Genomic DNA, 14062 nt, shown 5'->3' with positions numbered 1-14062 from the left:
TCTATCTTAATACAGAACTAAATCACTTTGACTAAATGATGTCCCTTATCAGACCACTTTGATACTTGAAACTTTGTAAGTCAATAGTTGATCCGGTTCTTTGAGTCAAATCTGTCCACACTGTTGCAATGGAGATCTCCTATCCACTGTCACCATGCTCATCAACCCAATGATGTAATTAGGAAAATTGCACTAGGGGTAAGGCCTACTGAAAGTAGTCTATATGAAAGGTTATTTAGGAATGCTGTATCATTTGAATTTAGCATTTATGTTAAAGAACTGTCAGCTATAAATAAAGCAACATCTACCTCAGTCATTCACACTAAAACTAGCCTGGTGTGAAGGGCCCTTAAAACTTCACCAGTTGAGCACAGTGCACATTTCGTGTAAATATGCTGCTGCTACAAGCAGTGGGAGAACGGCTTGAGTTCAATTAGGAGGAGTTGCGCAAAATGTCTGCAGAATGGCCTTGTCAGCAGTCTAGAGTGCGCTGCCGGGTGTGTGTTAACAAACGAAAGAGAGGGAGTTCCATGGAAAGGGAGCAGGTTTGAAGCTGCGCCCGGTCTCCTCGCATTGGCTTATCGATTGTGTCTGTCGTCTCGGTAACCGGAGATCCTACCCTGACTGACAATTTATCCGTGCGTAGGCAAATGGGGATGCAGGTTGGATTCAACTCACAAAAGGGGTGTATGGGGGTGTAATGTTACAATGTGTGCGGTGTGCAGAAGAGAAAAGAGTGCACCAATCTGTGAATAACGGGTTGGGGAAACAGATCTTCTATCACTTCCCCTGAATAAAAAAAAAACTCACCTCATTCTATCGCAATTGCAAGGTTCAAAGCCCTGGTTGACTTTAAAAAAAATAATGTTTTTTGCCAACTGCACAACAAACAGTTGTCTGTGTGTGTGCATTCATTGAGCGTAGAGGGATCGCAGCACTTCACAGCTAAAGAGATAGAATATTGTAACATGTCTGCTTCGCGCATAGGACAAATTTTACCATCCAGAAGCGTGAGCGTTTTGAAACGAGGAAATGTATGGTTTTTCGGCGGCGGGGCGCAAGACCCCGCGGGGTACCTCGTCTCTGGGGTCCGCTCAATGCTGATTCCCTCTCAGCTGTCACCTTTCCCCCCCCAGAGTATAGCACTTTCAGGAGTCAGCGAACGGCGGCGTGGACTTGCCCAAGAGAAAATGACCGAGAATGGAGTGTTCTCCCGGGACAAGGTGTTGACCATCGACACCATGAACCCCAAGGTGAAGAACGTCGAGTATGCGGTGCGCGGACCCATTGTACAGCGCGCCATGCAGATCGAGAAAGAGCTGAGAGAGGTATGCTTAAAATAAACGTTATTAATTCAATCGTATTGTGATTTAGACTACCCTACACGCAAATGATTAGTTTCTCTCAGTTCGAAATATATTGCAGTTTTCAAAGTGGGAAAGCAATCTCTGACACTGTCCCATGCATTGTCAGTATTTTACCTAGACTCACTGCACCAGTCTGACTTTTAAGGCCTCACTGGCTCTGCTTTTCTGAAATTGCAACTGTAGCAGAGTGACACGCTTGTTAAACTTGCGTAATATAATTGACGAGACGATTTTGGTGGCCTGTCACTGGCTAAAGATGTCCCTGTAAATGCCATAAGAAAGAAACAAGCAACTCTGAAGTTAAATTGAGACTGATTATTTAAATAATCAAACGCTGATTCCAAGCAGATTTGCATGTACAAATTATGTACAGTACCTGTCAAAAGTTTGGACACACCTAATTATTCCATGGTTTTTCTTTATTTTTACGATTGTCTACATTGTAGAATAATAGTGAAGACATCAAAACTATGAAATAACACATATGGAATCATGTAGTAACAAGAAAAGTGTTAATTTGTGGAATTTCTTTCCTTTTTAATGCGTTTGAGCCAATCACTTGTTTTGTGACAAGGTAGGGGTGGTATACAGAAGATAGCCCTATTTGGTAAAAGATAAAGTCCATATTATGGAAATAACAGCTCAAATAAGCAATGGGAAACAACAGTCCTTTAAGACATGAATCTCAGTCAATTTAGAACATTTCTATGACTTTGAAAGTTTCTTCAAGTGCAGTCAGAAAACCATCAAGTGCTATGATGAAACTGGCTCTCATGAGGACCACCACAGGAAAGGAAGACCAGAGTTACCTCTGCTGCAGATGATATCTTCATTAGAGTTAACTGCACCTCAGAAATTGCAGCCCAAATAAAATCCTTCACAAAGTTTAAGTAACAGACACATCTCAACATCAACTCTTCAGAGGAGACTGCGTGAATCAGGTCTTCATGGTTGAATTGCTGCAAAAAAACACTACTAATGGACACCAATAATAAGAAGAGACTTGCTTGGGCCACGAAACATGAGCAATGAACATTAGACCAGTGGAAATCTGTCCTTTGGTCTAACGAGTCCAAATTAGAGATTTTTGTTTCCAACCACACAGAGTAGGTAATCGGATGATTCCCACCATGAAATGGATGATTCCCACCGATGATTCCCACCGTGAAGCATGGAGTAGGAGGTGTGATGATGTGGGGGTGCTTTGCCGCAGGCAGAACAGTTGAAACTGGAGCAGCAGCACGGCCTGGTGGATATGGGGACAGCAAGGAGTCATCATGCCAGGTAGTCCTGAGGCATGGTCCTAGGGCTCAGGTCCTCCGAGAGAGAGAAAGAAAGAGAGAATTATAAGACAGGAGAAGTACTCCAGATATAACAAACTGACCCTAGCCCCCGACACAAACTACTGCAGCATAAATACTGGAGGCTGAGACAAAAGGGGTCAGGAGACACTGTGGCCCCATCCTATGATACCCCGGACAGGGCCAAACAGGAAGGATATAACCCCACCCACTTTGCCAAAGCACAGCCCCCACACCACTAGAGGGATATCTTCAACCACCAACTTACCATCCTGAGACAAGGCCGAGTATAGCCCACAAAGATCTCCGCCACGGTAAGGGCTATTTGACCAATAAGGAGAGTGATGGTCCTGCATCACTGACCTGACCACAATCACCTGACCTCAACCCAATTGAGATGGTTTGGGATGAGTTGGACTGCAGAGTGAAGAAAAAGCAGCCATCAAGTGTTCAGCATATGTGGGAACTCCTTCAAGACTGTTGGAAAAGCCTTCCTCATATAGCTGGTTGAGAGAATGCCAAGAGTGTGCAAAGCTGTCATCAAGGCAAATGGTGGTTACTTTGAAGAATCTCAAATATAAAATGGTTACTACATGAGACAGAGGGTTACTACATGATATTGTTATTTCATAGTTTTGATGTCTTCACTCACTATTATTCTACAATGTAAAAAATAGTACAAATAAAGAAAAACCCTTGAATGAGTAGGTGTGTCCAAACTTTTGACTGATACTGTATATCCCTGTACCAAGCTCGTTTGCCATCACTGCTTTGCCACAGATCTGTTATGACAACATTTGATCCATAGGCGAAATTTCCACAATATATACAGTTCTTCAGAAAGTATTCACACCCCTAGAGTTTTTCCATGTTGTGTTAAAATGTGAGATTAAAATGGATTTAATTGTCATTTTTTTGTCAATGATCTACACAAAATACACTGTAATTTGAAAGTGGAAGAACAATTCTAATATTTGTAAAGAAATTATAAAAAATAAAACACAAATATATCTTCATTACATAAGTATTAACCTCCCTGAGTCAATACATTACATTACAGCGATTACAGTCTCTAAGAGCTTTGCACACCTGGATTGTACAATATTTGCACATTCTTATTTTCAAAATTCTTCAAGCTCTTTCAAGTTGGTTATTGTTCATTGCTAGACAGCCATTTTCAAGTCTTGCCATAGATTTCCAAGCCGATTTATGTCAAAACTGTAACTAGGTCACTCAGGAACATTCAATGTCATCTTGGTTAGTAACTCCAGTGTAAACTTGGCCTTGTGTTTTAGGGTGCGCTTTGTATTCAGGACATAAAGTTAGTTACTATATATATATATTGGTTGGGTGCCCACTGGAGGTCAGGGGGCCCCCAGATAGCATATGAACATGTTATGTTTGACATTGCTTATGTTATAAGCAATGTCAAAATGTACAGAATTGCGGGAAATGTAATTTAACTGTCGACTTGGCACTCCGGTACTGCTTGCCGTGTGGTAACAGAGAGAACAGTCTATGACTTGGGTGGCTGGATTCACACACACTCACACATACTGTGGACACACTTTCACACTCTTCACATATGCTGCTGCTACTCTGTTTATTATATATCCTTGATTGCCTAGTCACTTTTACCCCTACCTACATGTACATGTTACCTCAATTACCTCGACTAACCAGTGCCCCCGCACATTGACACGGTACCAGTACCCCCTGTATATAGCCTTGTTATTGTCATTTTATTGTGTTAAGTTTTTTACTTTAGTTTATTTAGTAAATATTTTCTTAACCAACAATGTAGTTTTAAGAAAATAAGAGTTTGTAAGTACACATTTCATGCTAAGGTTTACACCTGTTGTATTCAGCACATGTGATAAATAAAATTTGATTTGATTAGAATTCCTGTTGAGTACCTTTTCTTTCACTGAGACCGGAAGCTCAATAATTACTCACAGGTAAAAATCTGTCATTCTGCCCCGAGCAAGGCAGTTAACCCACTGTTCCCTGGGTGCCGAAGAGGTGGACGATTATGGCAGCCCCCCGCACTAGAGGTCGACCGAATATGAATACCGATTAATCGGACGATTACATTTTTTATTTATTTGTAATAATGACAATTACAACAATACTGAATAAACACTTATTTTAACTTAATATAATACATCAATAAAATCTATTTAGCCTCAAATAAATAATGAAACATGTTCAATTTGGTTTAAATAATGCAAAAACAAAGTGCTGGAGAAGAAAGTAAAAGTGCAATATGTGCCATGTAAGAAAGCTAACGTTTAAGTTCCTTGCTCAGAACATGAGAACATATGAAAGCTGCTGGTTCCTTTTAACATGAGTCTTCAATATTCCCAGGTAAGAAGTTTTAGGTTGTAGTTATTATAGGACTATTTCTCTCTATACCATTTGTATTTCATTAACCTTTGACTATTGGATTTTCTTATAGGCACTTTAGTATTGCCAGTGTAACAGTATAGCTTCCGTCCCTCTCCTCGCTCCTACCTGGGCTCGAACCAGGAACACAACGACAACAGCTACCCTCGAAGCAGCTTTACCCATGCAGAGCAAGGGAAACAACCACTCCAAGTCTCAGAGCGAGTGACGTTTGAAATGTTATTAGCGCGCACCCCGCTAACTAGCTAGCCATTTCACATCGGTTACACCAGCCTAATCTCGGGAGTTGATAGGCTTGAAGTCATAAACAGCTGCTGGCAAACGCTGTTGGTAAAGCTGCTGGCAAAGTGCTGTTTGAATGAATGCTTATGAGCCTGCTGCTGCCTACCATTGTTCAGTCAGTCAGACTGCTCTATCAAATCATAGACTTAATTATAACATAACACACAGAAATACGAGCTTTAGGTCATTGATATGGTCGAATCCGGAAACTATAATCTCGAAAACAAGACGTTAATTCTTTCAGTGAAAAACGGATCCGTTCCGTATTTTATCTAACGGGTGGCATCCATAAGTCTAAATATTCCTGTTACATTGCACAACCTTCAATGTTATGTCATAATTATGTAAAATTCTGGCAAATTAGGTGCCTCAAACTGTTGCATATACACTGACTGCGTGTGATGAACGCAAGAGAAGTGACACAATTTCACCTGGTTAACATTGCCTGCTAACCTGGATTTCTTTTAGCTAAATATGCAGGTTTAAAAATATATACTTCTGTGTATTGATTTTAAGAAAGTTTGTCGTTCTGCCCCTGAACGAGGCAGTTAACCCACCGTTCCTAGGCCGTCATTGAAAATAAGAATGTGTTCTTAACTGACTTGCCTAGTTAAATAAAGATGAACTAAAGGTGTAATAAAAAAATAAAAAAATCGGCCAAATCAGTGTCCAAAAATAATCGGCCATTCCGATTAATCGGTCAACCTCTACCCCGCACCTCTCTGATTAAGAGGTGTTAGGTTAACTGCAGTAAACACATTTCAGTTGAATGCATTCAGTTGTACAACTGACTAGGTATCCCCCTTTCCCTTTCTCTTTCCATTTCACTTGGATAAATCACATTTTGATCATGTGAATCCCATTTGTGTGTAGCCTTGTACTAGTTGTGCAATAACTGGTTTACAGTGACTTTAGCAACTCTTGTCATGTGCTTGCACTTCCCTTTGCCCTCCAGCCTAACTGTTCACCAAAATCTAGACTTTTTGGGTGCATTTACTCACACACCCAGTGTGTCATCCTCCTGCCAAAGTCTACTACCTTGAAGGTTAGTTGACATTTTTTCAGGTTTGTTGAGCCTTCTGTTGGTCATCTGTTGATTTTGAAGGCAGGCAGATTGACCCTCACCTCTGTCTCTGTGTCTCTCTCTCCCTCACCCTCTGTCTCTGTGTCTCTCTCTCTCCCTCAAACGCTGTCTCTCTCTCCCTCTGTCTCTGTGTCTCTCTCTCCCTCACCCTCTGTCTCTGTGTCTCTCTCTCTCCCTCACCCTTTGTCTCTCTCTCTCTCTCCCTCAAACTCTGTCTCTCTCACCATCTGTCTCTGTCTCTGTGTCTCTATCTCCCTCACCCTCTGTCTCTGTCTCTGTCTCTCTCTCTCTCTGTCTCTCTCTCTCTCACCCTTTGCCTCTCTCTCTCTCTCCCTCAAATTCTGTCTCTCTCTCCCTCACCCTCTGTCTCTGTGTCTCTCTCTCTCCCCCTCACCCTTTGTCTCTCTCTCTCTCTCTCCCTCTGTCTCTGTGTCCCTCTCCCTCTGTCTCTGTGTCTCTCTCTCTCCCTCACCCTTTGTCTCTCTCTCTCTCACCCTCTGTCTCTGTGTCTCTCCCTCCTTCACCCTCTGTCTCTGTGTCTCTCCCTCCTTCACCCTCTGTCTCTGTGTCTCTCCCTCCTTCACCCTCTGTCTCTGTCTCTCTCCTTCACCCTCTGTCTCTGTGTCTCTCCCTCCTTCACCCTCTGTCTCTGTCTCTCTCCTTCACCCTCTGTCTCTGTGTCTCTCTCACCTTCACCCTCTGTCTCTGTGTCTCTCCCTCACCCTCTGTGTCTTTCTCTCCCTCACCCTCTGTGTCTCTATCTCCTTCACCCTCTGTCTCTGTGTCTCTGTCTCCCTCGCCCTCTGTCTCTGTGTCTCTCTCCCTCGCCCTCTGTCTCTGTGTCTCTCTCTCCCTCTGTCTCTGTGTCTCTCCCTCACCCTCTGTCTCTGTGTCTCTCTCTCCCTCTGTCTCTGTGTCTCTCTCTCCCTCGCCCTCTACCTCTGTGTCTCTCTCTCCCTCTGTGTCTCTCTCGCCTTTGTCACTGTTTGTTCTCTGTTATACAGTATCAGAGTTATTCTCTGAGCTGAGAAAGATTCAGGTCAAAGTCCACAAGTCAAACAGAAAACTGAGAGATTCAGTTCAGTCTGTGGTCTGTTTTTACATCAGCTCTATTTAAACGTCTGACCTCACAATGTTGTACAGTATGTCATCTATCATCAGAGGTCAAATCCTCACTTTACCCCAGACCAATACCACTGTCTCCTTTAAAAGCAATAACTCATCACTCCTGTAGCCCCCCTGCAGTCCTGTGACATTTGTTATGTGAAATGGGTGAATGATCTAGACCAGAGATGGGAAACACTGATGGGGGTGGTGGCCATAAAAAAATCTGAACTCATCATGAGGGGCTTTAGTTGCTCGTGGGTCTGTGTACCCACATCCATACCCACACATGCAGTTGGAGCCGGCCTCAGCCTTTTGGGGGCCCTTAGTAAAATGTTTTACAGAAATGTTCCTGCAATTCTACAACTTCTGCCATAGGCTGGAGAGACATGTTAGCATTTTTAATATGAGAAATGGTTTTAATATGATATCTGATTGAGAATGACACACAAAATCAATGGGGGCCCCTCGGTCGGTAATCTACTTCTGTAACCGATGTGAAATGGCTAGCTAGTTAGCGGGGTGCGCGCTAATAGCGTTTCAATCGGTGACATCACTCGCTCTGAGATCTTGAAGTAGTTGTTCCCCTTGCTCTGCAAGGGCCGCGGCTTTTGTGGAGCAATGGGTAACGATGCTTCGGAGGGTGGCTGTTGTCGATGTGTGCAGAGGGTCCCTGGTTCGAGCCCAGGTAGGGGCGAGGAGAGGGACGGAAGCTATCCTGTTTCACTTGCTCCATAAAGATCCGATAATACCCCATGTGTAATCCTTACCTACCCCATGTGTAATCCTTACCTGCCCCATCCCCTCTTACTTTTAGGGGTTGACATGGAAACCCGGAGATACTTTACTGATTCCAGTGTAGTGTGCAAAGTGTCCCAATCTGAGTGCTATTTCTAGGAAAAAGATTGAAGTGTCTCTGTGGTTGAGAGAGAGAGAGGTACACTCTCTATCTGCGTAGGGGGGTGGAGGGACTGCCATATGGTCTATGGTGACCTTTGCCAGACGGCCCTATGGCTTTACCAAAATGCAAAACGTAATCTTCATGGATTTTCTCTTTCATTCAGGAGTCTACCTGGCTTTGGGGCAGGTTGGTCATTCAGGAACCTACCTGTCTTTGGGGCAGGTTGGTCATTCAGGAGCCTACCTGGCTTTGGGGCAGGTTGGCCATTCAGGAGCTTACCTGGCTTTGGGGCAGGTTGGTCATTCAGGAGCCTACCTGGCTTTGGGGCAGGTGGTCATTCAGGAGTCTACCTGGCTTTGGTGCAGGATGGTCATTCAGGAGTCTACCTGGCTTTGGGGCAGGTTGGTCAATCAGGAGCCTACGTGGCTTTGGTGCAGGATGGTCATTCAGGAGTCTACCTGGCTTTGGGGCAGGTTGGTCATTTGGGAGCCTACCTGGCTTTGGTGCAGGATGGTCATTCAGGAGTCTACCTGGCTTTGGGGCAGGTTGGTCATTCAGGAACCTACCTGGCTTTGGGGCAGGTTGGTCATTCAGGAGCCTACATGGCTTTGGGCCAGGTTGGTCATTCAGGAGCCTACATGGCTTTGGGCCAGGTTGGTCATTCAGGAGCCTACCTGGCTTTGGGGCAGGTTGGTCATTCAGGAGCCTACCTGGCTTTGGGGCAGGTTGGTCATTAAGGAGCCTACCTGGCTTTGGGGCAGGTTGGTCATTCAGGAGTCTACCTGGCTTTGGGGCAGGTTGGTCATTCAGGAGCCTACCTGGCTTTGGGGCAGGTTGATCATTCAGGAGCCTACCTGGCTTTGGTGCAGGATGGTCATTCAGGAGTCTACCTGGCTTTGGGGCAGGTTGGTCATTCAGGAGCCTACCTGGCTTTGGGGCAGGTTGGTCATTCAGGAACCTACCTGGCTTTTGGGAAGGTAGGTCATTCATGAGTCTACCTGGCTTTGGGGCAGGTTGGTCATTCAGGAACCTACCTGGCTTTGGGGCAGGTTGGTCATTGAGGAACCTACCTGGCTTTTGGGAAGGTTGGTCATTCAGGAACCTACCTGGCTTTGGGGCAGGTTGGTCATTCAGGAGCCTACCTGGCTTTGGGGCAGGTTGGTCATTAAGGAGCCTACCTGGCTTTGGTGCAGGATGGTCATTCAGGAGTCTACCTGGCTCTGGGGCAGGTTGGTCATTCAGGAGCCTACCTGGCTTTGGGGCAGGTTGGTCATTCAGGAACCAACCTGGCTTTGGGGCAGGTTGATCATTCAGGAGTCTACCTGGCTTTGGGGCAGGTTGGTCATTCAGGAGCCTACCTGGCTTTGGGGCAGGTTGGTCATTGAGGAACCTACCTGGCTTTTGGGAAGGTTGGTCATTCAGGAGTCTACCTGAATTTGGTGCAGGTTGGTCATTCAGGAGTTTACCTGGCTTTGGGGCAGGTTGGTCATTCAGGAACCTACCTGGCTTTGGGGCAGGTTGGTCATTCAGGAACCTACCTGGCTTTGGGGCAGGTTGGTCATTCAGGAGCCTACCTGGCTTTGGGGCAGGTTGGTCATTCAGGAACCTACCTGGCTTTGGGGCTGGTTGGTCATTCAGGAGTCTACCTGGCTTTGGGGCAGGTTGGTCATTCAGGAGCCTACCTGGCTTTGGGGCAGGTTGGTCATTCAGGAGCCTACCTGGCTTTGGGGCAGGTTGGTCATTCAGGAGTCTACCTGGCTTTGGGGCAGGTTGGTCATTCAGGAGTCTACCTGGCTTTGGGGCAGGTTGGTCATTCAGGAACCTACCTGGCTTTGGGGCTGGTTGGTCATTCAGGAGTCTACCTGGCTTTGGGGCAGGTTGGTCATTCAGGAGCCTACCTGGCTTTGGGGCAGGTTGGTCATTCAGGAGCCTACCTGGCTTTGGGGCAGGTTGGTCATTCAGGAGTCTACCTGGCTTTGGGGCAGGTTGGTCATTCAGGAGTCTACCTGGCTTTGGGGCAGGTTGGTCATTCAGGAACCTACCTGGCTTTGGGGCTGGTTGGTCATTCAGGAGTCTACCTGGCTTTGGGGCAGGTTGGTCATTCAGGAGCCTACCTGGCTTTGGGGCAGGTTGGTCATTCAGGAGCCTACCTGGCTTTGGGGCAGGTTGGTCATTCAGGAGTCTTCCTGGCTTTGGGGCAGGTTGGTCATTCAGGAGTCTACCTGAATTTGGTGCAGGTTGGTCATTCAGGAGTCTACCTGGCTTTGGGGCAGGTTGGTCATTCAGGAACCTACCTGGCTTTGGGGCTGGTTGGTCATTCAGGAGCCTACCTGGCTTTGGGGCAGGTTGGTCATTCAGGAGCCTACCTGGCTTTGGGGCAGGTTGGTCATTCAGGAGCCTACCTGGCTTTGGGGCAGGTTGGTCATTCAGGAGCCTACCTGGCTTTGGGGCAGGTTGGTCATTAAGGAGCCTACCTGGCTATGGTGCAGGATGGTCATTCAGGAGTCTACCTGGCTCTGGGGCAGGTTGGTCATTCAGGAGCCTACCTGGCTTTGGGGCAGGTTGGTCATTCAGGAACCAACCTGGCTTTGGGGCAGGTTGATCATTCAGGAGTCTACCTGGCTTTGGGGCAGGTTGGTCATTCAGGAGCCTACCTGGCTTTGGGGCAGGTTGGTCATTGAGGAACCTACCTGGCTTTTGGGAAGGTTGGTCATTCAGGAGTCTACCTGAATTTGGTGCAGGTTGGTCATTCAGGAGTCTACCTGGCTTTGGGGCAGGTTGGTCATTCAGGAATCTACCTGGCTTTGGGGCAGGTTGGTCATTCAGGAACCTACCTGGCTTTGGGGCAGGTTGGTCATTCAGGAGCCTACCTGGCTTTGGTGAAGGATGGTCATTCAGGAGTCTACCTGGCTTTGGGGCAGGTTGGTCATTCAGGAACCTACCTGGCTTTGGGGCAGGTTGGTCATTCAGGAGCCTACATGGCTTTGGGGCAGGTTGGTCATTCAGGAGCCTACCTGGCTTTGGGGCAGGTTGGTCATTCAGGAGCCTACCTGGCTTTGGGGCAGGTTGGTCATTAAGGAGCCTACCTGGCTTTGGGGCAGGTTGGTCATTCAGGAGTCTACCTGGCTTTGGGGCAGGTTGGTCATTCAGGAGCCTACCTGGCTTTGGGGCAGGTTGATCATTCAGGAGCCTACCTGGCTTTGGTGCAGGATGGTCATTCAGGAGCCTACCTGGCTTTGGGGCAGGTTGGTCATTCAGGAACCTACCTGGCTTTGGGGCAGGTTGGTCATTCAGGAGTCTACCTGGCTTTGGGGCAGGTTGGTCATTCAGGAGCCTACATGGCTTTGGGCCAGGTTGGTCATTCAGGAGCCTACCTGGCTTTGGGGCAGGTTGGTCATTCAGGAGCCTACCTGGCTTTGGGGCAGGTTGGTCATTAAGGAGCCTACCTGGCTTTGGTGCAGGATGGTCATTCAGGAGTCTACCTGGCTCTGGGGCAGGTTGGTCATTCAGGAGCCTACCTGGCTTTGGGGCAGGTTGGTCATTCAGGAACCAACCTGGCTTTGGGGCAGGTTGATCATTCAGGAGTCTACCTGGCTTTGGGGCAGGTTGGTCATTCAGGAGCCTACCTGGCTTTGGGGCAGGTTGGTCATTGAGGAACCTACCTGGCTTTTGGGAAGGTTGGTCATTCAGGAGTCTACCTGAATTTGGTGCAGGTTGGTCATTCAGGAGTCTACCTGGCTTTGGGGCAGGTTGGTCATTCAGGAACCTACCTGGCTTTGGGGCAGGTTGGTCATTCAGGAACCTACCTGGCTTTGGGGCAGGTTGGTCATTCAGGAGCCTACCTGGCTTTGGTGAAGGATGGTCATTCAGGAGTCTACCTGGCTTTGGGGCAGGTTGGTCATTCAGGAACCTACCTGGCTTTGGGGCAGGTTGGTCATTCAGGAGCCTACATGGCTTTGGGCCAGGTTGGTCATTCAGGAGCCTACCTGGCTTTGGGGCAGGTTGGTCATTCAGGAGCCTACCTGGCTTTGGGGCAGGTTGGTCATTCAGGAATCTACCTGGCTTTGGGGCAGGTTGGTCATTCAGGAACCTACCTGGCTTTGGGGCAGGTTGGTCATTCAGGAGCCTACCTGGCTTTGGTGAAGGATGGTCATTCAGGAGTCTACCTGGCTTTGGGGCAGGTTGGTCATTCAGGAACCTACCTGGCTTTGGGGCAGGTTGGTCATTCAGGAGCCTACATGGCTTTGGGGCAGGTTGGTCATTCAGGAGCCTACCTGGCTTTGGGGCAGGTTGGTCATTCAGGAGCCTACCTGGCTTTGGGGCAGGTTGGTCATTAAGGAGCCTACCTGGCTTTGGGGCAGGTTGGTCATTCAGGAGTCTACCTGGCTTTGGGGCAGGTTGGTCATTCAGGAGCCTACCTGGCTTTGGGGCAGGTTGATCATTCAGGAGCCTACCTGGCTTTGGTGCAGGATGGTCATTCAGGAGCCTACCTGGCTTTGGGGCAGGTTGGTCATTCAGGAACCTACCTGGCTTTGGGGCAGGTTGGTCATTCAGGAGTCTACCTGGCTTTGGGGCAGGTTGGTCATTCAGGAGCCTACATGGCTTTGGGCCAGGTTGGTCATTCAGGAGCCTACCTGGCTTTGGGGCAGGTTGGTCATTCAGGAGCCTACCTGGCTTTGGGGCAGGTTGGTCATTAAGGAGCCTACCTGGCTTTGGTGCAGGATGGTCATTCAGGAGTCTACCTGGCTCTGGGGCAGGTTGGTCATTCAGGAGCCTACCTGGCTTTGGGGCAGGTTGGTCATTCAGGAACCAACCTGGCTTTGGGGCAGGTTGATCATTCAGGAGTCTACCTGGCTTTGGGGCAGGTTGGTCATTCAGGAGCCTACCTGGCTTTGGGGCAGGTTGGTCATTGAGGAACCTACCTGGCTTTTGGGAAGGTTGGTCATTCAGGAGTCTACCTGAATTTGGTGCAGGTTGGTCATTCAGGAGTCTACCTGGCTTTGGGGCAGGTTGGTCATTCAGGAACCTACCTGGCTTTGGGGCAGGTTGGTCATTCAGGAACCTACCTGGCTTTGGGGCAGGTTGGTCATTCAGGAGCCTACCTGGCTTTGGTGAAGGATGGTCATTCAGGAGTCTACCTGGCTTTGGGGCAGGTTGGTCATTCAGGAACCTACCTGGCTTTGGGGCAGGTTGGTCATTCAGGAGCCTACATGGCTTTGGGCCAGGTTGGTCATTCAGGAGCCTACCTGGCTTTGGGGCAGGTTGGTCATTCAGGAGCCTACCTGGCTTTGGGGCAGGTTGGTCATTAAGGAGCCTACCTGGCTTTGGGGCAGGTTGGTCATTCAGGAGTCTACCTGGCTTTGGGGCAGGTTGGTCATTCAGGAGCCTACCTGGCTTTGGGGCAGGTTGATCATTCAGGAGTCTACCTGGCTTTGGTGCATGATGGTCATTCAGGAGCCTACCTGGCTTTGGGGCAGGTTGGTCATTCAGGAACCTACCTGGCTTTGGGGCAGGTTGGTCATTCAGGAGTCTACCTGGCTTTGGGGCAGGTTGGTCATTCAGGAGTCTACCTGAATTTGGTGCAGGTTGGTCATTCAGGAGTCTACCTGGCTTTGGG

At 47.9% G+C, this 14062-nt stretch overlaps 1 protein-coding gene across 4 annotated transcripts in view; it reads left to right on the top strand.

Annotated features, from left to right (window-relative positions):
- The window catches only part of LOC115114594 (alanine aminotransferase 2-like), a 51248-nt gene that overhangs the window by 1619 nt on the left and 35567 nt on the right, over positions 1-14062 (top strand). The window contains exon 1 of one of the 4 annotated variants that reach the window (XM_065013525.1): positions 518-1328. The exons of 1 other annotated variant lie outside the window; for it this stretch is intronic. In XM_065013525.1, the coding sequence (XP_064869597.1) occupies positions 969-1328 (360 nt within the window). In that variant the 5' untranslated portion in view covers positions 518-968. Of the gene's footprint in view, positions 1-517; positions 1329-6334; positions 6402-14062 lie in introns of those variants that run through there. 2 more of the 4 variants (XM_029642980.2, XM_029642982.2) reach the window with 2 other exon arrangements.

The sequence above is a fragment of the Oncorhynchus nerka genome, linkage group LG9b (assembly GCF_034236695.1).
Source record: "Oncorhynchus nerka isolate Pitt River linkage group LG9b, Oner_Uvic_2.0, whole genome shotgun sequence".
Classification (NCBI taxonomy): Eukaryota; Metazoa; Chordata; class Actinopteri; order Salmoniformes; family Salmonidae; genus Oncorhynchus; species Oncorhynchus nerka.
Note: the sequence above shows the minus strand (reverse complement) of the source record. Positions and strands in the feature narration are given on the sequence as shown.